The following is a 26333-nucleotide window of genomic DNA, read 5'->3' on the forward strand; positions in this document are numbered from 1 at the left end:
CTATCAAATTCCATTCACTTATCATTTCTCATACTGCGACTTCTAAATTTCAATTCTGCGACTTCTAAATTTGCACTTCAACCATTCATTAAGAATATCAGTTTAAACAAGCTGGCGTGGGAGTAGGAAATGGTAGATATACTAGATCCAGATGAGTAGACTTCATTCTGACTTAATGTTTTGAAAAGTTCCATATGCGTTTGGGTAAAAGCAAATTCCCTGAATATCTATTACAGATTTTCTGGTCTATTTTTGTAAGGGCGAGAAGCCAAATGTCCAGGAAAAAAAGTTGTCATCTGAGATAGGGCTGGCATGTGCATATCTATTCAGAATGGCACGGTAAAGCATTAACCCTTACTACCCTGGACCTGTATTTCTTTGGTGAGATTTCCCTGCCATATTGTGGAGATGATGGGTTTCTGTCGAACCCTATTTTCCCATTTTCATAAATTAACCCTATATCTTGTACCCACAGGGTTCCCTGGCCCTTTCAATCTTTGTTGGAGGGACTGTGGTCGGTATGGCACTCAATCCTACATATGGTAGGACTGCCCTAAAATAAAAATCACATGAAAGTAAATTCAAATGAAAATTTGCAACATCACAACTGTAGTCATTACAGATTCTGTTTACTGCTCTCACCACTTGTACTCCCATCCTGGTGTGAATAAATATACTCAGAAACTGATCTTTCATATAATGAGTGCTACAAAAATGTCTAATAACTACTCACTGGAAGAACCCAACGTCCCTTACATGACTGGCTCTAATAAATAGAATATAGCATATTTTTAAATTGGAACTTATCACCTAAATCCTAAATGCTCACCAAACCTCTAGTGACCTAAACCCAAGTTCTGGATGGATATTGCCACGGCTCCATGTTCTTACCACCGCCAACTTTCTTGTCCTTACTTAGGCCCTGTTAACTCCTTTAGCTGCATTGTACAATTTGAAGTAGTAACCTCACACTTACTAATCATAAACTCACTCTTTAATTGTGGTTGGTCTCTGATATCTATTTGAAAATACTGTACTTTTAATTAATACATTCTGTTGATTACTGCTATTTATAGAGATCACAATTTGAATATATAGTGAGTAATTAGTTGCATAGTGTAATAGACATCCTATTCATTTTTTACCCCCTCCCACTCTTTGCTCTGAGTCTCCCTTTTTCACTTCTGTATCCCTCTGCCCCCCCCCCTTAATTTCTACATATCTTTAATGAAACGGTGCTTCAAAACAAATTTAAAAGTGCCAAAGAGATAGGGGAGACCACAATTAGCTAGAGATATACAGGCTTTTTTAGTATAGGCTATCTCTGGCGAAAACAGGCGTTTGGGACAACATGGGGTCAACACTGTGATAGCAGTGCTATCGCTTGAAGTAAGGTTTGCTGGAAAATCAGCCCTATCGCCAGGTATTAATTAATAGACTCCTAAACCTTGCAAAGGCGGCCATAAGGTTTACCGGCAAAAGAGTTCACCATTGCCCATCAATAGCTGAGCCAGATTTGGAGTTCCAGGAGTTCACTGAGTTCTCTTTTTACTACTTTCAGCCTGACCAACCAAAATGAGTCACTAATTGACATCTGTAAAATTTTCCACTGTGCTAGTACTGGCTGCCACATTCAAACTTCAGCTTCAGTACTTAGCTGTCACTGCTGAGGAAGTTCCCTGTTGGCTGCTTGGTATAAAGAGCTATGCATCCTTGGCGTGTCTACTGCTGCCCTCCTAACATTGTACAGTAATTGTGAACAGGCTTCTACATTACAAAACATAAAAACATAAAACCTTTATAATCATATAAGATTGTTATATAACACCATTGACTTCACAACACTATTTCACCTGTCATGCACTCACCTGTGTCTTGTAAACTAAGTGCAATATAAGTCCATCTTGCACAATTAAAATCATTATTATACCTGCATGTGTGTGCTTTACACCCAGGGGGCCTCATTCATCAAGGAACACAAAGTAAACGCAATTTGCTTTTTTTTATATTGAATGGAAATCGTACGCATGTATGCCTGTATTCTAAAGGTTCTCAAGAAATGTTTCTAGTTGAATATGGGCATAAACACGCTCTGGCTATATGGCATAATTATTAAATACATTAACACCTGCTAATAAATTAATCATTAATAAAAATGGATTTTAATTTTTTTTTTTTCCACTTACCTGTTCACCTGTTACCTGTTCAGTAGCTGGTGCAAGTGATACGGCTAAATATCATGAACCCAGTGATTAAATTGATTAAATTGAATGGATGTACTTTGCCTACATGCATACGCCCCTTCTCCTACCCATTCCGTGCATGCAATCGTAGGCAGTCAGAAGTGTTTTTTTAGATTGAAAATGAATTGGATGCACTTGCGCTCAGTGCCGTATTATCCGTTTCTGAGCAGGCGCAGAGCAATGTTATGCGAAATACAGCACGTATTGTGATTTGCATTCCTTAATGAATCAGGCCGAGGGTGTTTGTTGAACTTGCTATGAAGTGGATAGGAAAAATAAAGTTTTAAAAACTTAAGCAAAAAGTAAACATGTGTTGGATTTTATTAATTTTGTGAAAGTATTCCATTTCACCTTGTGTAAATGTAAATTTAGCTTGAGTAGGTTAACAAAAACAAATTTCCAGCAAAGTCAGCATAGTGTAAAAAGACAAATAATGTTTGGCTTTTTGCGGTGCAAATTTGCCCGGACACCTGTCACAGCTAAATGCAAGAAAAGAGAGTGACAAGGACAAATTGGAGGCATTCCTTTCAACATGTGCAAATTGTGTCATTTTTTCAGAATGGTCTAAAGTCAGAAAAACAGTTTTTCTTTTAGGGAAGCTGTTGCATTCTTCACAGTGTAAGGTACTTGCGGATGTGTACAAAATTACTTCCACAAATAGGTAGTATGCTGTATGCAAAAATATCTTGCAAGTGCAATTTTGTTATATCTTATGAGCTCTACTTGTTTCAGAACATCTGTATTAGACAGTCAGGGCCTGATTCATCAAGGAACACAAAACAAAAGTATTGTGCATTTTTTTTATATTCAACAAGGAGCGGACAATATACTGCAAGATACGTCAAATACATATATTCAATATAAAATCACAAAAGAACACACAAAAACAAAACCATTTAATTAATGTCACCCGTCAATAAAACAGTAATGACCAAAGCAAAATAAAATTAATGATCAAACATTTTAAAATAAAAAAGATCCTTTTTTTTAAAAAAAAAAAATCCCCATAAAATACATTTATGATGATGTTATGAATGTCTACTGTACATAAAATGTATTTGCCCTTGATTGAATACACATGTTCTATCTTGCATATGTGACCATCATGATCACTAGTAATCGGCACTTATACCAGACCTGTAGCCGGTGCAAGTGATGCGACAGAAAAACACATACCTGTGAGACACCCAAGCTTGAATTGGATGCTGTTGTGTGCACTCGACTTGGCACACCCTTACTGTACATTGCCTACGTGCATACACCCAGTCCCCTCCCCGTTCCTCCCCTGAAATTGTAAACTGTATTAAGGATCCATTGCGCTCGATGAATTGGCCGTTGCTGCGTTCTGGGGTGTATTGTCTGGTCCTGGGCATGCTCAGAGTGAATTTACAGTCATGGCCAAAAGTTTTGAGAATGACACAAATATTGGCCTGGATATTTTGCTTTAGTCTCCTGGGCTTCTGCTCTGCTCTCAAAGAAGCAGAGCCGAGGTCTCTTCTGAGCCAACACATGGACAGTGGGTGCATGAGTTAGCTTAGAAAGAGAAGTCCTTCGCTCTGTTTTTAGAGCAGAGTGGGGAACCTAGGAGCCAGGATTCCTGGGTTGTGTGGGAGCCTTGCAGAGGGAAGCAGCAAGGCATTGCACCACTCACCTCCATGCTCTGTAGAGGCCAAACCCTCGGCTCTGGGTTTACCATGTCAGAATAAAGCAGGTACCTTGCTACAATTCTGCTATAGCTTAGTTCTCTCTTTCCCCCAGATTAAAAAATGCCAGTTTTAAATAATTCTCTGTGAACTCTGCAGTACATTTAGTAATAACAATTTGTTCCATTTCCGACTGTGAAATAAATAATAATAAATACTAAAATAAAATATTACTGTCTCACACAGGTGAATGAAATTTACCATGATGACTCAATTGGTGCTCATATTAATGTAGTTCTGGTCCGCATGATAATGTTGGGTTACGCAAAGGTAAGAATGGTTAATAAAGATATTATTCTCCATATATTCAAACATGTTTCTTCCGTGTATCGCTGCATGTGGGCAAAATCGATTTTATACTTCACTTGCATAAGACACAACATAGCAGTTGCAACAAGATAGGTATGTTTTACTGTCACTGATTTATTATTTTTGTGATTTATTATTTAAAATACGGGATGTCACATTTGAGTAGGGCTATTTTGGATTACCTATTTTAGATTATCTTTGAATTTATAGACTTTTATGGTTGTTCCTAAAGTACAAGCATACTAGTGTTATTACTTAAGTTACTATTTTTTACTTGTTTAGAAGGTTACATTTGATTGTGGGAAAACACACAAAACATTTATTTTCCTGTAAGTCACATTGGCATCTATGGTGACAATTAGAACTTATATTTTTACAATAGCAGAGATTATTTTACTTAAGTGTGGCTGCATTGAAATTAAGAAAACTTTGTGCTTTAAGTGTTAACACTATCATATTGAATTGATTGCCTGTATTTTTAATATTGCTCTGTCTACTATAGGTAGGCGACATGTATACTTTAATTTTTTTTAAAAAAACAAGGCTCAAAGCACTATTGTGCACATATTAATAAAAGTAATGCTAACAACTGTGCAACTTTAGAGGTACAGTGTATAATATTGCTGCCTCACATCGCTGGGGTTATGGGTTAAATTCCAACCAGGGTCCTATCTGTATGGAGTTTGTTGGTCTGTGTGGGTTTCCTCCAAGTGCTCTGCCAGTCCAAAAACCTACTGGTGTGTGTGTTTAGCAATAATATTCATGTCTTTCTTGCAGTCTATCAGTTTGATTGAAAGGGGTAACCCATCGAGAAGCCTTGACAATGTGTGTCGCTGGGCATACCAGCAGCAGAAAACTGATCCCAACCACTCTGAACATCATGATCATGCCATATTTTTGACAAGACAAGATTTTGGTCCTGCTGGAATGCAAGGTAAATTACTAACATTTTAATAATAGTATACAGTAAATGAGTCACTGCTCATTAACAACACTGTTATAGTTCTTAAGATATAAGACATTTAAAAAGAAAGGAATCATGTCCCTTCTTTCATATAAGTCTCTGGCTTTCTATGCATTCATTATGGTGGGTGGAAATACGACAGCATTAAGTCCTCCTGCAGTAATATAATTAATGACACCAGGGCTTAATACAGGTGGAACTAAAGCAAATTGCCCCCCAAACCCATTTGCAATCAGGGGCTGTTTTAGGCTTCTCTGGCACTGAAAGCTTAGGTTAGAAAGTGTGACCTACAAGGCACTAGCTATTTTATTATTATTATTAATTTTTATTTATAAGGCGCCACAAGGCGTCCGCAGCGCTGTACAGAGATAAACAAATTACAATACAATGGGAGACAGCACAGTACAGTAAACAGTAAGCACAGCTAGAGAGGGCGGGGAAGGGGGAGGGAGGATCCGCAAACGACGGGGCCCAAGAAGGAGGGCGCGGAAGACAGGGAGACCCCTAGGGGGGAGGAGGGAACGAGAGTGGACGTGGGGTGGAGGACCCTCGAGGAGGAGGGCTAAGTAGCTGGAGAGCAGAGTTAGAAGTGGTGGAAACAGGAGGAGAGATGGCCCTGCTCAGAGGAGCGGACAATCTAAGGGGGGGGGAAACAGAGAGACGCAGGGGAGAGAGGGAGAGTAGGAGGACGGAGGCAGAAGATAAGGTAGGAAATTAAGTGGGAGACAGAGAGGCTTTAAGAAAAAGGTGGGTTTTTAGGGCCCGTTTGAAACTGGACAGATTAGGGGAAGTTCTGATGGAGGGAGGGAGCTTGTTCCAGTGGAGGGGGGCAGCGTGGGCGAAGTCTTGGATACGCGCGTGGGAGGAGGTTATAAGGAGGGAAAAGAGGCGACGGTCAGAGGCAGAACGGAGAGGACGGGATGGAGCATGAATAGAGAGGAGGGTGGAGATGTAGGGCGCAGTGGAGTTGGCGAGGGCCTTGTAGGTGAGTGTGAGGAGCTTAAAGAGGATAATGGCAATCACATATGGGCTCTTTCATTACCTCTGACCTGCGGCTTTTCTCATCTCTAGTAACCACCTTTCACTCCCGTCTCCAAGACTTCTTCCATGCTGTTCCCTATTTATGGAATTCCCTACCACGCCCAATCAGACTTCCCCACAGCCTTCAAATCTTTAGACACTCTCTAAAAACCCATCTCTTTTTTAGAACTTACCTTATCCCCATTAATACTATTCACACTAATGCACCCTCACATCTGTCCCAATCTGAGCTTGTTTCAGCTGTGCCCTCTTACACTTAGAATGTAAGCTCTTTAATGATCAGGGTCCTCCCTACCCTTTATTTTCATGTCTGCATTTATTTTGTCTACCTTGTATGTCTTATGTATATCCTTTTGTGGCACCTAACAAATCTACGATAATAATAATAATAATTGCTCATAACAAATTGAATATATGAACTTTGTTTCCTATAGAGATGCATTTGACACCACAGTCCTCCTGCAGCAGTTTGACAGGAATAACACATCACAATTCTGTGCTGTTAGGAGGACTTGCCCCTTCTGCATGTTAAACTATTTGTTTTTATTCCCCTCCTCACATCATTAAATTTCCCCTCACATGCAGCCTTATCCTCACACAATAATACATTGGGACTGGTCACTGCACCCAACAAGATCAGCCGACCCATCTCATGAAATACACTGTACTGATGTGAATATTGTTATGATCTGATTGGTTACAGTTTGTTCTGTCCTGATCCACATAAAAAAGTACACATGGAGAGTCAGGAGAGGAAGAATGTTAACAAAAATGTGGTCAGACTTTAATCAAACATACGTTACATACAGAGATCCATGGACAAAAAAAAAATAAAAAAATATTTTCTTGTTCAACTTTAATTACTTGAGTTTATGCTGAAATACAGTGACAATACAATACATCACAGTTTAGGAAGAGGAATGGATGGCATTAATGGGTACCATTATTAGTAGTGTCAACACCACAATTGATGTATGGGATAGAGCACTAATGGGAATTATATGGATATTCTAAATTACTTCTAACATCTGTGATAATTTATAGTAGGGGGTGTATTATCCCTTATATTATACACTTTTTTCTAGTGAACACTGAAGTTATGATATCACTCCTCACATTTATGACATTAGAATACTCAGATACACAATTATTATTCACAGTAGTTTATATAGATATTAATATCACCTACTCATTTATTGATGTCACTTGTTTGTTATTATAGGGTATGCGCCTGTGACTGGGATGTGCCATCCCGTAAGAAGCTGTACGCTAAACCATGAGGATGGCTTTTCATCTGCCTTTGTGGTTGCCCATGAAACTGGTCATGTGTAAGTTCAACTGTAAATGAAATCATGTGCAACAATGAGTACAAAGTATAATGTGTATGTCTGTCAGAAAGTAGCAAATTTGAAAGCTGAAGTCAATAGCGTTTAGAAGATGAATAGCTCAAAGTGGCTCAACAGCATTTGAATTGTGATCAAAATTACAAGCCAGCATAGACAAATGGCAGAGAATTTTGACAGTATGTTAAATGGTCAGAAAACCTTATAAACAAGGTGAACCGATGCAAGAAAATCATGATTCACAAATGTCTATACAATTTCCAATTGTCTAATATACACAGTTGTCAAAAATTTAACCTTTTGCTAACGGAATTGGTACTGGTAAATCTTTAAAATAGGAAAATGCTTTAGGGCTATCATCCCTTTTTAAGAGAACTCTCCCCCAACTACTGTAGCAGAATGGTGTGTGCCCAGTGTCTGGGATCCCCGCTGTTTTGCTTATTGGAGAGAAAACGGTACTACTGGTCCTTATTTTTAGCAATAATTCTTCTTTAAAAACAAGCTTTACACAACTGGATGCAATCCCTGTTCGGGTAATTTATGGTGGCAAAGCAAATATGTGTGTCTGGGCACCAGTTTGAAATTGCTTTGCTGAGTGCACATGTGCGTGCAAGCTGACAATATTCATTAACTTGCCCAATAGAAGCCGCCTGCCTGGGACAGTATTGTCTGCCCCTTTGTGAGTTGAACTTGCCCAGATACTGTGCACTTCAGCAAAGATCTAAGCAAAGCCTACATTTGTCCCCATGCAACATACTACATTTTACATAATAGCCCATTACACACTATTTGTCAGCTATTCCCAACGAGCTCCTTGTTTACTCCATTCCCCCAAGGAGGCCATGTTTAGAAGATTTATATGTGGGAGATTATATTGGCTAATTTTACAGATAAATAATTTACTTCTCCTGGGAACATGGGCCTGTTGGGTGTGATTGTGAAGAACATTGAAAATATGTTCTCTATAAATATACACAATAATATAATATAAAACAGTCCTGTGCAATTGTGCCATATGTGCATATAGATAGTTCACTGGTCACATATCCAATTCTAGACCAGGGGGTAAATGTATGAAGCTCCGGGTTCTTCAACACCCGTGAGTTCGGCGTCTTCAGCGCTTAAATTTAAAGCGGCGCTGCCTTGTAAAGGAAAGTTTCCCTTTACAAAGCAGCGCCGCTTTAAATTTAAGCGCTGAAGACGCCGAACTCGCGGGTGTTGAAGAACCCGGAGCTTCATACATTTACCCCCAGGTCACTCATACTGAGGTCCCTTAGGCTAGCTGTGGCATTCTGATCTTTTTTGCCTGTCTCCCTGAAAACATTCATAGACTGCAAAGAGGACATATATTTTCCATGTCACATGGTACATTGTGTCACTGACCACTACCACCGCTATTGATGCAATATAAGAGAATATCATGTACAGTTGTGTAGGATCTTGTATGTGATATAACCATGTGTGTTTCTAAATTCAGACTAGGAATGGAGCATGATGGTCAAGGGAATAGGTGTGGAGATGAAACAAGTATGGGCAGTGTGATGGCCCCTTTGGTACAGGCAGCATTCCATCGTTACCACTGGTCTCGGTGCAGTGGTCAAGAGCTAAAGAGACACATACAGTAAGGATCTGCTTTCCTCTTGTACTCTTTGTGGGCCTTTATCATTAATCTTTCATTACTTTTAAACATTTTTTTTTCTGAAGAGCACCCACAACAAGTGTTACCTATTAAGACATTATGCCTGGGGTACCCACAATACAGATATTGCTCTATTCCTATCATAGGATACAATTTTCGATGAAGCCAAATTAAAATATTAAATTTGAAATTTTATTCATACACCATCTAATATAACAAATATATGAAAAATCTGAAATATCCTCAATTTGGAATACAAAGCATCACATAAGTTGGTAAGTTCCACTCAATATATGAAACAGAATATATTCCTTATCTCATGAGATCGTTGCAGAGAGGAACGATTACCTACACCTTCTATATATTCATAACAGGTGAGGCCAATCTTTATATAGATGAAGATATTCTTGCATATGGATCCAATATGATACAGATACCCAAATAATAATTAGAAATTAAAAAGTATACATTTCCAATATCCAGAAACCGAATACATGCATGATTCAAAAATTAAGGGAAGGGGAGGGATTAAAAATAGATATTGGATAATAGTAATACACCTGAACAAATAGAATGGAAAAAGTGCATAGAAAAACTTGCTGGTATTGTTGTCCACCGTATGGTTAACGATACATCCAAACACATATATGTAGAGTATAGTTCCACCTATGCATAGGTAACTGCTGTCGTCTATAACTCCTTTGTATCATGTATCCGCTTGTTGAACTTAGAGTCCATGTGTATAGCAGTAAAACATAACCACGTGTGGCTGTCTTGTAGTGACTTACGCACTCCGGAAAATATAAAATAATAGGGCTTACCCGACTTGATCCGTGACTTAAAGTATGACCGAAATTCAAATACAATATACCGTCCCCTCCTGGATGATTTCCATAAATGGAGAGAGACGGAGTTTGCCCAGGTTGGATCTGTGATCCGAAGAGTGCGTATGACGCAAGCACGTTTTTCCGTCACCTCGTATCTGGGGATACACCCCTTGGTTGCCCAGGAACCAAAGTTTCGTTGGAAATAAACCAATTAGTTGCAGCGGAAGCTGTAGTAGGTATTAAAACACTCTCCTTTACCTCTCACTTCTTCACACAGCGCTGTGTTTGACAAGAATATGGAGAGGAACCCTGCTGACGCGTTTCGTCCTATATCCTAGGACTTTTTCAAAGCTGTTACTTCTGCACCTTTGGTTCCTATTTAAGGGATAAGTGGGCGTAATCATCCTCACACATATTAGTGTCTTAAAGTGAACTGTTCCATTATTTCTTCAGTACCATAGATTTGGGAACATATTTTCACACCAACGCAAATATCTGGATGAGGGTGGGCTTTCCAATCTCACAGTTAGCATAATCTCACATCTTCTCCAAGTCAGTGCCTCCCCTTGAGTTGTTTTCTCTCTTTGGCATTACAAATCTTGGCAAGGTCTACCAAGGGTTGGCTCAATTTGTACTTCTTACACTTGCACTTGCACTTCCTTATAACTGGAGAGGCAGAACATGGGAGGGAAGGGGCAGGCAAAGGTAAGCCGATTACTGTCGCGAAGTTGCAACTATGGCAAATATTTTAATTTGGCTTCATCGAAAATTGTATCCTATGATAGGAATAGAGCAATATCTGTATTGTGGGTGCCCCAGCGCTTGACTTACAATGTGCATTCTTTTGATTTAACGGTTTGGTGAACCGTGTTCTAGCTGCAGGGTCATCTACTTATTTCCATTTTTCATTTTGGAATCCACTCTTTATTGACTATTAGCGCCGGGGGGATCCCTTAGGGGATAATTGTTGTCTATTATGCCTGGGGTACTTAGCTAAAATAAAAATATTTAGAATGAGTCACCAGATTCTTTTATGATGAATGTTTTGTTTTGTCCGTTCACAAAATAACTATATACTACTAGTTAATAATTATATTATTTGTAATATGTTAATTATATGTTGCTCAAATGCCCTAATTGTTCATTTACAATAATATAATCATTTTGTAGACAAAAATGAAATAATGAAAAGGAATTGTATTATTAATACATAACTTAAACAGCAGCACGGTGGCTTAGTGGTTAGCACTTCTGCCTCACAACACTGGGGTCATAAGTTCAATTCCTGACCATGGCCTTATCTGTGTGGAGTTTTCATGTCCTGTGTTTGCGTGGGTTTCCTCCGGGTGCTCTGGTTACCTCCCACACTCCAAAAACATACTACTAGGTTAATTGGCTGCTATCAAATTGACCCTAATGTGTGTGTGTGTGTGTGTATGTTAGGGAATTTAGACTGTAAGCTCCAATGAGGTAGGGACTGATGTGAATGAGTTCTCAGTACAGTGCTGCAGAATTAGTAGCGCTATATAAATAGCTGCTGATGATGATGATAAAAATCACCTCCCAGACTTATTCTTCGTCCCAATACCAAAATGTTAAGGAAACCTTCATAAAAATGAAATGTCACTTATTACAGAACCAAGGAAACATTTTACTGATGCAACACTACCCCTAGCGAGATCCAATTCTTTCAGAGCACTGGCCAAAGAACAAGGTGGGTGGAGGGGTTAGTTGTGAGCGATAAGACTAATGTTTGGATTGTGACTGTGATTGGTCTTCCACTCACATCCCTACCCCCTCCACAACAATTTAAATGTGGGTAACAGAATCAGTTTACAGGGATATTTAACTAACCGAACATGCAGCATCCCTTGTGGCTCAAGCTAGGGTCGCCTTAGGAAAAGTATTATGGTATTCATTGGTCATTTTAAACATTCTGATGAAACTTTGGTGTAGTTTAGAAAATGTAAATACTGAACTGACTACGATACACCTCATACCATTTGCAATCACGTGATATGTGGCATTTGCAATCATGTGATATGTGGTAGTAATAAGCACTTGTACTTGAATGGAGGGGAGAAAAGGACACACCATTGACCCCCATGTGTTCATTTGTGGTACATGCAAAATGTAGCAATGTAGCATGCAGCATCGAATAACAGTGTTGAAATGCAAATGCTCCTGATCACAAGTGAGAATGATTTAATTTACAGTGGACTCAAGTAAATGGAGCATTCAACATCTAAACAATGATTTGGCTATGCTAATGCTCCCTACTGATAGTACAGATGCTACTGGGTATGTGGTCATTGGGACCTATGGGTTCAATTACCACACTTGTTTACTTGCTTTTACTAGCATGAAGAAACATACTCACTGGAATCAAAATGCATGCTGTGGATAGTAAAAGCAGGTAAATTGCTTTCAGACCAGTACCTGTTTTTTTGAATGCTCCATGCTCCATTTAGTGTCCTCCATTTCCCACAATCATTCATACACCAACTGCAAGTGCAGCTTATAGCTTGAATAAAGTAAGTTTATCGATATTTCAAAACAAATCCAAACCAAAGTATGAAATTAACAATAAATAGACATTGCAGAACAGTCTAAGTTCACATGAGTCATACAAAGCATGAACTGTTAAACAGTATAACAGAGATTGGGATATTGTTAATACATAGGCAGATACATAAAACATAATGATCAAAACGCAAGTTGACAAAAATATGCGCAAGGTCATTAAACATGGGTGCTCAGCCTCCTCATAGAGGCCAAAGCCTATGGGGAATCAAATCACCTGCCCCAAATATTTTCAAATATCAGTGAGGCCTTCCTACTAGTTTAAACAAACCTTTCGTGTCCTAGCATAGAATTAACTAGTGATATCCAATTAGGAATCTTAGAACCCGTAAGGGCCATCCAGAGCCTGGCTATGCTGACCTTAGCCATCATAAATAAATGTAAAATATATATCTGCATCATTTTATTTACTCTACCCTTCAGATGCAACCCAAATAGAGAAGTGGCCGGTGGACATATAGGTAATACCTGTTTTTTGAATACACCGAATAACTTTAAGCCAATAGGCATGGATTTTGGAGCATTCCCAGAGGAGATGCCAAAAGTGCATTCCCAATTGTAAAGCGTTACGGAATTTGCTGGCGCTATATAAATAAATGTTGATGATGATGATGATGATGAAGTGCAGGTTATTATTAACAGTCAGGTAAAATTATCAAACCTTCTATAAAGAACAAGTGGAAGTGTTGCCCATGGAAACCAATTAGATTTTAGCTATTATTTTCTAGAATGTACTTCATAAATAATAGCTAGATATCCGATTAGTTACTATGGGCAACACCACCACTAAATATACCCCAGCATGTCAAACTCAATGGCACTTGATTTTCAGTGTCACTACCATTTGACGCATTGCCTGTGGGTATCTAGCTTTACTTAGTCAAACTTCATATATCATAAAATGCTACAAAATACTTTGTTTTATAATTATAACTTATGACTGAATTTCTAACTGTGCAGAAATATAACACTTTCTAACCTAACCTGGATTTTTTTTATGTTTTTTATTATTGTGTTATTTAGTTTGTATGATTGCCTTCTGGATGACCCATTTGAACATGACTGGCCTAAGCTTCCAGACCTCCCAGGAATTAACTATTCAATGGATGAACAGTGTCGATTCGATTTTGGTGTTGGCTACAAAATGTGCACAGCTGTATGACATCTTTATTTTTTTTATATGTGTGTTGTTTCTATCATTTTCTATGTGCATCTCTCTTTATCACCACATATCTGTCTCTGTGCATGTTTGTGTAGTATGGCTACAAAGAGCTAATTTAATGTACTTCTTTATTTCAGTTCAGGACATTTGACCCTTGCAAACAATTGTGGTGCAGCCATCCTGATAATCCATATTTCTGTAAGACCAAGAAAGGTCCTCCTCTTGATGGGACAGAATGTGCTCCTGGAAAAGTGAGTTAAAGGATAACTCCAACTTTACACAACCACTTTAAAACAAATGCACTATATGATAATGACCAATGAACATTTTCTCAAATAGTTTAATTTACATATGTTTGGCAGTTTTTCCTTTGCAGCCTCTCCACTGCCCTGTAATGTTCACAGACAGGTATGCAAACACTGCTCTTTTCCACTGGATAAATACATGAACACTTAATGGCTCCTTTTCACCACATTATAATCATTACACTGTAGAAACTCCCTTTCTCCATACACTCATACTGGGACTGGGGTCTGTTGAGAGTATGCTTCTGCCTTAGAAGACCAGGACAGCCATCATGCCCACATCAGTAGACCATAGCTGACATAATTCCTTGTATGCCTTTCCCTCGAGCAGTGCTAATGTCACAGTACAACCAGCGTGCACTCATGAGACATAATCACATTAATAGTGGTGTACCTATTTCCAACAGAAATTATATGGTGGAAGACATAGTTCTTTATCCATACACTTTCTCATTATATAGGATGTGCTTCTGAGCCACCTACAAAGCTGTAGATGGTTCAGGCCGCTAACCATTAATGGGAGGCCTATGACACACAATTTTGAATAAGGTATGTTTCCATTTCAAAGCCTCTCCAAATGTTTCACAGGTAGATTTGGTTGTGGTCAAGGTTTTTTGTTCCTGACGTTTGAACTGAAGGGCAACCAGTATATTCAAATTGACTATTAATGAATTTGTCAACCTCAATTAGCTCTTTATCATGGATTACTGCTTTCTTGGGGCGACACACTTAGTAGTGTTAGCCAATTGCCTGATATTGTCTGTGATATCACAGGTTGTGACCAGCATGTCTTTATTATCGATTTGATATATGTTTAATAATATTATTTGGGATTTATTACTACTCAGGGTTAATATTTTATGTTAGTACATGTCATATCAGCTTGTATAATATCATCTACTCAGAAGAAGGTCCTCAGCATACTGAAAACTTACAGTGACTCAGGCATCTCCTTGACCCATTAAATATAGCTTTCTGTTTTAATAAAGGAAAACTCCCTACATATTTGTATTCTTTTTAATCATAAAACATGCATTTTTTTTAAATTTACAATATTTATCATTTGTTTACACTGTCTCTGTATATTCCCATTTGTATTTCTGTCTTGTTGCTGGATATATATTTATTTTATATAAATTAAAAAGAGACAGATTTAGCATGTATCCTACTTGTGTAAAAAGAAACACGATCTACCACTGTTTTGAGACAATAGAAGATGATAGAAATGGTAGCTGCAGCATTATGTTTTTAACATGTAATCATATATTTAATATTTTCAAAGTACTGTCACTGGATATGTTGATACCAGAACTACTTTATATAAATTACTTTTAATTCACTTCTGTATTTCTTCTAGCAAACATGTAATTTGCTTTTATCTATAGAAATAATAATAATAGTTAAAAGAAAGATATTTTTATGAATATCTTATATAGAGATTTATCATACTTTAGTTACTAAAGGCTTTATTTACAATGCTGCGGTGATAACAGTGATAGAATATCTTGCATTTCCATAATGTATTTGAAATTTATCTGGGACCGCTGAGTGATACTCAGCTGCCCGGCAATACTGGCTGGCAGCAGTAAGAGGAATCCCCAGCCAGTCCAGCATGCATCTGGGCATGTGTGACATGTCACACATGCGCAGTGGAACTGGATGCCCTGACTTGGGCTTTCAGTGCCACTTTCCACGAAAAAAAAAGAAAAGAAAGATATATACAAAGTAGTAAAAAAAATAGCTATGCTGTAATTCTTAATAAAAAACAATGCTTAATTTAAATAAATAAAGCAGTTTTTCTATTAAACAACCCTGCTACCGCCATCCTGAGATGGTGATAGCGATAGGAGGACATGGCATAATGCTCACACTGTAGAGTCCACCATAATCCTTCTTATTAGACTTTCACCGGGAGTAACCCCTTGATACATATGGATAAGTTGGTTTTCTCCCTATAATAAATAGAGCCCTAAATCTTGATCACAAGTACTTCCACCAGTCCAAAAATAAGCATGCTTTTATTATAGCACACCACTTTAAAAATGGTGCGTTTGCATTCCAATAAGAATCTTTCAATGCATTTGGCTCAGCTACTAGCAATGTCATTCCACATAACCAATCGCTTTGCAGACACCATCCTAAAATAACAAACCTTTAACTGAGATGACATAATGCTGGTGGCATTGGGAGAACATCTTACCTGCCAAATGCAGACTCCTACTGCTTTATTGGGGGGTTTGCCTGCCAATAAAGAATGGCATTTTTATTGGTATTAATTATATGGATATTCATATTTTTACAAGGATTAATTATATGACATCTTACATTTTTATTAAGATTTTTACATGGATTCCCGTATTGGCTAAAAGGAAGCTGGGAACTGTTTGGATTATTGTTTTTGCAGACTTTCATTTTTGCAATTCACATTTACATAGTACAGTACATATATGCTTTATAATAGTAATGCACCCCTGTTGGTATAAACAGAACTAAAATGTGATTTCTGGCACTGCATAACACTCTGTGTTATAACCACCACCTCCTAAGGACAGGATGAGTCTGACCATAAGACCACACGTAATAAAAGCACACAAAGCAATTCAATTGTCTAATTTAATTTGTTTTTTAAAAATTAAGTTTTAAACCACAAAAAGTATGACATTGTGTATTTGTATAAATGTCTTATAGCCTCAATTATGTTACCAAACAATACAAACTGTACAATATGTCACTACAAATTCTATTATCTGATTTTTAGGAATACATTTAATAACATTAGGCATTATTAAGGATTCAACACATAGCAAATATGTAATTTAAAAAGTAAAATCATAATTCATGTAAAGTTGAAGTAAGGTGTTCTGTAGGACTGCAGTAGCTTACAGTATGTAATATATGCATGCAAATTTATTTGACACTAGTCCAAATAATCCACTATCATTATAAAAGCTTCAATATCAATAATAAATGCCTTCTCAGCTGATATGCAAGAATGGATGAGTGACAGCTGGCAGAAATTGAATCCAAAAAAATAAATATTTATAGGTGTAGTTATAGTTGTGGGGCCCCTCCCTGAAAGAATTTATAGCACTATATTTTTATAGCATACCATATCGCCCCCTATAGTTGATAGCAGGCTAAGCTTTGAGTGAAATTACAATACTACTGTCTTGGACATTGCATAAATTATTTAAAGGAGAACTTGACTCCCCTAAAGAAGTTCCAACACAGAACATATGTTTCAAATAACATGTATTTCACACTGCTCCCCCTTCATCACCGTGGTTCCTGTATGTGACAGGATGGACCGCCTATGCCAGCCTGTCTGTTGTTGCTGGGAACCGGCTGGGCTTTCTTTGCCACCGTCCCCTTTTGTTATTACAAATACGCCCCTCCTACCGCAGAGGGAGGGGCCTGATGCCACCACTGAGCTCCTTCTATGGCACTCAGAATCACGTTCCTTGTGGGTCACTGACGCTGCTAGCGTATCTCGTTGCTGATGTACCTGGGCTGGTAAGTCCGGACCTCTTACTATGGATCCGGGTTGCTGTGAATGGATCCCCCCCTGGCCTATCACATTGACCAGGGCTGCTGGGTAGCAGGCAGAGCAGCGGTCCTCGAAAAGCTTGGGTCCAAAACCTCAGAGACAGCCGGAGAACGATTAGATTTAGGGTCTAATCTGTAGATCACAGGAATACAACGATATTGAAGATGTTTGCAAGCAGGTCTTTGAAGCAAAATGTTTATTTACTCTCACTGATTAGAGGTATCAGTGATCAAGTCAGATGTTGAAATCAGAAGAACACTTACATGCTCACGCAGCTCATTTTTTATACAGTTCAGAAACAGTCTATTTTTAGAATCAGGATGTAACCCTGCTTAGCAAAACACAAATTGACATGCATTGCAAAGCTAACGATATTTACATTTATCTGTGAAATTCTAGAAACACTGTGATGTCCTACACCTGGTTTTCAGAAGCAGAGAATCCAGGAGCCAGTCTTAACTAAAAGTTCCTGCCTTCAATGTTGGACCTTCACACATCAAAAGATCTAATTAACATGTGGCCTTTCATCAGACCGTTCGGAACACATATTCACACAGAACAACAAAAACCAAAAGCAAGCTAGTTTCCCACATCACAATACACAAGAGGCTTGGTAAACACAGGCTCATTGTATCAGATATATACATCAGAAATAGGCATATCCTATAGCAAAGTTAAACAGAAAAAACAACTTTTCTACCCTGGTCTATAACAATTTCCTATCTCACAATAGACACACACAATATCAAAATAAGTTCACGTGCAATTACATAAATAAGAGCCCTGCGCTATTTGCTTTAAATAAATTTTTATCAAAAGTTATTTAATATTGATCCAGTCACACTGTGGCCCCTGCATCACACTGTTTCCCTCATTACTGTTGCTCTCGTCACACTGTGCCCTCCTTTATCATTACACTTGTTTCTCTCATACACACACTGTGCCCTCCATTATTTTGTTCCCCTTGTTTCCCCTCAGACAAAAACACACAGTGTGCCCTCCATCTGTTACCTGAAGCTGAGCTGGGTCGGTGCTGACAAAGTTTGTCCATGGCTCACAGCAGTGTTCTAAGGAAACTCTTCCATAGAGTACTATTGCAGAGCAATGAACAGTCTGCAATGCAATTGTTGCAATACTATTCAATGCTATTCAGCGCTTCAAAGCTTTTTGAGATCAGGAAATCTCAACAACCTAATTTAATAAAAGTATTATCTACCTAATTTGTACACTTATTTGGGGTTATAGTTATTGGCTTATACCTTGTCCCATATGCCATATTTATAGTATCAGTTATTTGTTACCTTATAATTTTTCACACTGATGGCTTATGTGTGCCATTTTCATCCTTAGTGGTGCTATAAGGGTCACTGTATGTGGAGGACCACTAACCAAGTTAAACAAGATGGCAGCTGGGGAGCATGGACGAAATTTGGATCTTGTTCAAGAACTTGTGGTATTGGCGTGCGTTTTAGAACACGTCAATGCAATAACCCAATGTAAGTATATCTATATGTGTGTTGCAAAGTTCTGCAGGGGCCTCAAGATTCATAAACAGATTTTTTTCCATTCAAATTATTCTAGATTGAAAATTACTTTTAAATTAACTTATTTTTTTAAGATACATGTTGCCAGATTTCATTGAGTACTTTATAAAGCCTAATTTATTGTACAGAGGGCTGATAATTATATTGTAATCAAACTAATTTTCACTGCTTTCTATTGCTAATGCTACTTAAAGCAGTACTACCACATATAGTGAAAAATTCATCCTACGATGTCTAGAATTTGGGAGGCGTCAACCACTGGATCCCCAAAGCCTGCTCTGTGCAGCTGCTTTTCTCTAGGCTCTGCCATTCATTTCATAGCCAAGGCTGAAACCTTGGGATGTGTGACACTGTCAGGGGGATGTGAGTGGGAAGAATTTCTATCAGAGATTGTGTCTTCTGATTGGTCTTACTTCTCACACTCCCCTCTGCAATCTTTTAAAAGCAGTGGATTGAAGTAAGTCTCAAAGCTATCTGGAAGTGCAACTTTAAAGGCATATATTTTGACTTGCATGCACAGGCAAGTTTAATACCAATGTACAATTAACCAATACATTTGGAATACATTAATCTAGATGTGCTAATTTTACTTAGTTATGTATTGCTTTATGCAATATATGTTAAATCAGTCTCAATTGCATATAATGGAGTAAAAAAGAGAACTTTTGAAATTCAAAATAGCTACCAATGAATAACATTAAGTTGCTAATCTAAGGCTAAGGCAGTAGTTCCCAAACTGTGCGCCTAGGCTCACTGGGGTGCCTTGGAGATCTCACAGGGGTGCCTCGGCCAGGGCCAGTGGTAAGGAAGTCGGGGGACTACTTGGTAATTATTTTGGCCTAGGGGTGCCTTGAAAAAACTTTGGAGACCCTAAGGGTGCCTTGAACTGAAAAAGTTTGGAATCCACTGGGCTAAGGGGTATATTTACTAAACTGCGGGTTTGAAAAAGTGGAGATGTTGCCTATAGCAACCAATCAGATTCTAGCTGTCATTTTGTAGAATGCACTAAATAAGTGAAAGCTAGAATCTGATTGGTTGCTATAGGCAACATCTCCACTTTTCCAAAACCGCAGTTTAGTAAATCTAGCCCTAAATGTTTTTAATTTTTATTTTGCCCGAATCCTCAATTTTTTTTCTATTAATTGTGTCTTTTGTCAATCAAAATGTAGTCAGTAAAATGAAATAGAATAGAAAAAATTTTGAAAGAACTATGGGTTGTAGAGCTGATTCATTTGATGGAAAGGACCCTTGTAATGAAAAGATATGATTGCGCAGAGAGAACAGGTTTCACGTAAAGTGGTAATATCTTGGTTACTGCCAACTGATTTCCATATTCATCTGCATGGTATAGCTTCAGAACCATTTATTAAAATTAAATGTTACTTAAAATGCAATGTTTTGTAGAACACTTGAGATACTCCTTCCCATTTAATATTGTTGATGGTTTACATACGCATAAAGAATAATGTGATCAAGTTGTGAATATACAGCATGTATCCAATGTTCTAAAAAAAACACATTCGTATATAAATATTTATATCCCAAAACCAGTGATATATTTAAAAATTATGATTGCTAATCTATTCTTTATTTCAGATTCTGTGTTTTTGGTTTGTTTATTTTTTCACCCAAACTGTTTTTTCGTCTTAGGCCAGTGAATGGTGGCCAAGACTGTGCTGGATTAAATTATGAATATCAACTGTGCAACACTGAAGAATGTCCTAAACAATTTGAAGACTTTAGAGCACAACAGTGCCAGCAGAGAAACTCCCACTTTGAGTTCCAGAATGTAAAACATCATTGGCTACCATATGAGCATCCCGATGGTGAGAATATTTATTTACTTAAAAATAGTTAATTGTGATCCAAATACTATAATAATAATAATAATAATAATAATAATAATAATAATTGAATATTTGCATATTAACAAACAGCACAATTTAATTTTAGAAATTGATGGGACTTCTTTAACAGTGTGGTGCAACCTCAAAGCAACCAATGATAACTGTAATTTTATACACAGTACAGATGTACAGAAAGTAGGATGTATGAACTTTATTATCTATTTGATATAAAGGGCTCATTATACATGTGCCTTTACATACAGTGAAGTTTATAGGAAGCCATGACTTGCAGGGCTCTATTCAATTCATTGAATATATCCCTGCACAGCACACCAAGAGCATGTGTTTTGATGACCTGAGCAAAACTCCATTGTCCTGTTCCTTCCAGCTATCACCACTGACCACTGAACGCTGCTGAGCGCTAGGGGCGTACAGCAGCTCAGTGTGGCAAGTTTAAAGTTGGCAACATTCAGCAGTTACTAGTGATGATCAGTGCTGTGCGCTGCTTTCAAAGTATGCAATGCTGCTTTGTCTCTGTTACCTAACTGTAATATAAGTTGTCCAACTGCTGAAGTAATGGAAAGAAAGGTACTGATTATGACCTAACTAGACCAACACAGTAGAAAAATAAGACAATCTGACCCACTCCAAAAATGCAACCCCAGCTACAGCCGACTTAGGCTGTGTCTCACTGTAATGGGGAGCACATGAGAGAAGGGGGTGGCATATGCATGATTATTTTGAGTCCGTCTGCAATAGGTTGCCTGAAATTAGAGCTCCCAAAGTTATGTTTTCTTGTGTTAAAGAAAATACTAGACATCATTTTCAATTTAGCACAGCTTACTAGCGTACTCTACTGAACATGTAACCTAGTTTTGATACCTGAGTATGGATATTCTCAATTTTCATGGACTATTTTATACCTTTAATGCTTAATGAGAAGTGAGGCACATAAAGCCAAACATCCTTAAACTTATTCACATGTTCAGAAGCATAGCACTTACCCATTGAGGGTTAAGTTGTTGGTCATCTCCAGCCAATAGAATCCTGTGGGAGTGTTTAGGTTTGTGTGCCCATATATTCTCACGCAGAGGATGCTGGGTCTCTTCCGTCGCAGAAATCCCCTCCCACCCACCCTGGTTGTTTTTTTGTTATATTATAAGGTTTGGTAGTCACAGAGTAAGTAAGGTTAAGCAGGAGAGCCCTTGCAGTTGGCAACTGGGGTGTACGGTGCTATCGCTGATTGGGTAATGCCACCACATACTTCGAAGCATCTTGGTTCGTGGTTACCCGGTACGGGGACCCTGTGTTCTGCATTGTACGGCAATTCATTAGTGAGCCCTGAAGTGATGTGGTCACTATTACGCCAGATTTAGCACCGGCCAATCGTAAGGGACTAAGTCCCGGTATCTGTGGTAGGCCGGGGGGCCGTACACTGTTTGGTTTAGCTTTTATTTAGTTGGCTGAAAGCAAGTGCTCTCGCCCCACCAGGTTTATACATTTAATAAACTGTGACCTTTTTAAGCCAAAGCTGAAGTTGTCGGTGTCTTTATTTATTAGTGGTAAGAGATATGGTTGTACATGAGGAGAGGTTGTGCGCGGAAGAAGGAGTCTGTGGTATGAAGTTTAATGGCATACATGCACAAAATTGTACATGACAATTAAACAGTATAATATTTGGTATAGAGTGGAGCAAAATAATTTTCAATAAATGGTACATTTGAGAACGTATCACGCAGCTAGAGATTAACCCCTAACATCTCTGCAATTTGAGTGGGATGATTTTGTATGGTTGAAATTTTGATCCCACCACATACAGCGCTGTGTAACTTTTTGAAAAAACAAAAATATTTGTTTAAACGTATCATTTACTTTAATCACATAGTGCAGGCTGCTTGGATGTGATAAATAGATTAAAACAGAATTGTGGAGGAGGTTAACCTTTTACATAGCTGAGTTTAGCAGATTATTTATTTTGGGGAGTGTCATTGGGTTTTAACTTATTAACAACAAAGTATAACTGTACTTACAATGTACGCTATTTAGTAAATTAATGATTTGTAGACCTTGGAAAGACTCCAAGGATCCCATGTTTCCCATGAAATTAACATTTAACTTTTTTGAGACTACTTATATTGTTTGTGGTAATTAAGGGGCTCATGTTAAGTTGAAGCCAAATTATGTTTCTGGCGTATAATCCTTTTTACTTCTGCACAAGCACACAAAGCGCTAGTTTCTGAAACTAGTGGTTTGTGCACATGCTCAAATGTAAGAAAGCATATTGTATGCCAGAAACGCAATTTGATTTCAACTTAACATGAGCCTCTAATTGAGTGAAAAATGTATGTATTTATGTATTTTTTAATTAGGTGCTATGTTAATTGCTTCGCTTGCATGTTTATTATTTAGGCACACACGGGGTTATTTATGTCAAAGGTAAAACTTACATAGTGCAGTAACCTTTAGCAACCAATCAACATTTGGAAGTTAATCTAAAATAACATGTCTAACACACCTATAATAAATGTTCTCCAATCTGTCCTTATCATAGCATTCCTATGTTATTGTTTGGGATCAGTTAAAGGAAATATTGGATACTTTGGGTGATTATAATGAAGTTTCTTGCCTGGCCAGGCATTTGTTATTTAAAAATGATTGATACAATTACATAAATATTGTTGATCGGCAGCTTATAAATTGACAATTTGCTAACTAACTTCCAACCAACCAGTGTGCAGTAAACCATTGCAACAGATTAACCACATCAAATGATCTAGTGCAACTTTGGCAATTAAAGCAAATGACTGAATGCTATGGGTTATTATACACTTAGATTTGTATAAAACCAATGCACTGTGATAGTGATTAGAAATATGCACATACATCTCAGGAGCCCCTAAGGGGTGATAGAACACTGCACTTCCTCCTCCTCCGTTATGCAGAATGACCTCCCTGCATCACGTGAGGAAGTCATGTGACGTAGAAGTCGGCTGCCCTCAGTCTGTCTTTTTCTCTGCTTTAACAAAGCAGATATTAAGATTGGGAGCAGCCAGCTGTGGAGCTGCAGGTGAAGGCTCAGCAGGCAACTGGTGGCCCTTGGGCCATCTGTTGCCCCCTACTGGTCTAGATGGATTAAGCACCCTAGGGACAGTTAGTAGCTATGACTATCATTTATATGCAAAAATAACCAAGAGCAGTCACTCAATTAGTTGAGGAAGAAAGTTCTCCCATACGAGTAGTTTCATTCTAGAACAGCCAGTGTGTACAATATTTCGGGGGCTGTGCCACTTTCTCAGTTAACTGCAGGAGCGGGTTCTGCTGCAAACCTGCCCCAGGTATTATGTGGATGAAGTTTACTGAATAGGGTGGCTGCATCTTGCACTCTGTTTGCTATGATTATCCATGACACACAATCTGCTATATCGTGCTATTAGATTGCTCAAATACACTATACACAGTGTCAATTTTAAGTGTTAAACTTGTGTTCTTAAAGCCGTCTTAACACTGATAGTACAAAAAATAAAGTAAGTCTGTATGCAGACTTTCTAAAAATTGTTAGCTTCGCTTTGTTTGTTTTTTCCTTACGTAAAGAGGAGCATCAGATTGTGTTATGAGATCAGAAGACAGGAATGTAGGTCAATCTATGGTTGGCTAGTCAAGCTTTGAAGGAAGTTATCATGCAATCACGCACTAATCTGCTATATACACTGGGCCTAACCTACCAAGCACACTGGATGAGCACCATAAAACGCCTTGGTTTTACACCAGTATGTCTGGATGGTTTGCCCTGTATACATCAAGGTTCACACCTACTCTGTGTTTTCAGGAGACACTTAAATTAGAAGTGCGTCTGGGTGTGCAGAGAGGCACTGTGCAAAAGTGTTAACATTACATTACATCCAATATACAACTTCTTTCATTTAATTAAACAAATACAATTTTCTCCTAAATTGCTGCTTGACTCATTTATTGCTTAAATGAAAAAGGTTTGAAAGCGGCAATGGCTCGACCCGGTGCCTGGATTACATTGCCGCTTTAAAACCGCCAATCTCACTCTGCCCATTGTAGCTGACGTCACTAGTGCTGCAGACATTTTAGAAAGTCGGATTTTAGAGCTGATGGTACTTAAGCCTGGGGGGAAAGTTGTATGTCACTTATATGGTAAGTGTATATTTTCTCCTTGCTGGCCTTACAGTATTTGGAATCTTTTAGTTGGTCTAAGTTTTGTCGGTTTTATTCAAGCCGCAAAAAAGAACCACACCCGGTGAGACCTCTCCACCAGTTCTAAGCTGGAGCATAATGAAAAAAAATTTGCAGAGTGAAAATGGTCATACGCATCTGCATACTGCAAAGAACAGCCCTATAAATCTGATGTTTCCTCCCCTTTATCATATTCTACAAAATTAAATATAATTTATTGTACTTCAACTAGGTCTGCCTACTCCATACTTCACAAAGTATAATCGCACTCTGTCTAACTCCTCATCGCATTGTAGGCAAACTTCTCTCCTCCGCAAAACACCGCTTTCTTTACGATCCTTTGCAGTTAGGTGAAAATCTAGGGACATTGGTCCAAATCAAGGTGTACAGGGCAAAACTATTGTGATTACTCTGCCCTCCACTGGTACAGAGACAGAAAAAGTACTCAAAACTTACACCATCGTACAGGTCAGAGGCGGATCGCCCCCCCTAGCAGGGGCTTGCTGCCGACAGTTGCACACTGTGCAGGTCCGTTCAGCAGTGACAGTGTGCTGCCTGGCTGCTCTGATTGTGTTTAAAACACAATCAGAGCACGGGACAGCACACTGTCACTGCTGAACGGACCTGCACATACTGTGCAGCCGCCGGCAGCCTTAGACAACAGAAAGGGGGCAGGGCCTAAATCGCCCCCCTCCCTAAAATCGCCCCGGGTAGGACAAATGTCTAGGTCCGCCCCTGGTACAGGTGCAATAAAAGTGAAGCATTGTTTAGACAATTATGTGATATATTTAAATAATTGAGAACCACAGCAAACAACAATATGTTACAAAAAGAGACAATGTTAATGACATTTTAGTGTCCAGTAAACCACCCACCCCCTGAAGGCAGTTTTTATTTTAGTGTATTTGTAGACATGATGAGGCATATTCAATTAGCCGTGATGTTCGGTTGTATACGTTTTCAGGTACTACAGTACCTTAGCATTGCAGATTTCTCCTTGTTCCCCTGTGGGGAGCGGAGAGAAATCCGCAATGTTACATCGCTGCAGAGTGCCTCGCAACCATTCCGGAGGCACT

General features: G+C 38.5%; 1 protein-coding gene across 6 annotated transcripts in view; it reads left to right on the top strand.

Moving 5' to 3' along the window:
• The window catches only part of ADAMTS3 (ADAM metallopeptidase with thrombospondin type 1 motif 3), a 186771-nt gene that overhangs the window by 115093 nt on the left and 45345 nt on the right, over positions 1–26333 (top strand). For all 6 annotated transcript variants that reach the window (XM_075202327.1, XM_075202344.1, XM_075202334.1 and 3 more), the window contains exons 6-13: positions 4133–4216; positions 5033–5189; positions 7483–7588; positions 9081–9224; positions 13676–13808; positions 13952–14065; positions 19017–19162; positions 20861–21036. In XM_075202327.1, coding sequence (XP_075058428.1) covers positions 4133–4216; positions 5033–5189; positions 7483–7588; positions 9081–9224; positions 13676–13808; positions 13952–14065; positions 19017–19162; positions 20861–21036 — 1060 coding nt within the window. The remainder of the gene's footprint in view (positions 1–4132; positions 4217–5032; positions 5190–7482; positions 7589–9080; positions 9225–13675; positions 13809–13951; positions 14066–19016; positions 19163–20860; positions 21037–26333) is intronic.

This window comes from Mixophyes fleayi, chromosome 1 (genome assembly GCF_038048845.1).
Source record: "Mixophyes fleayi isolate aMixFle1 chromosome 1, aMixFle1.hap1, whole genome shotgun sequence".
Taxonomy (NCBI): domain Eukaryota; kingdom Metazoa; phylum Chordata; class Amphibia; order Anura; family Limnodynastidae; genus Mixophyes; species Mixophyes fleayi.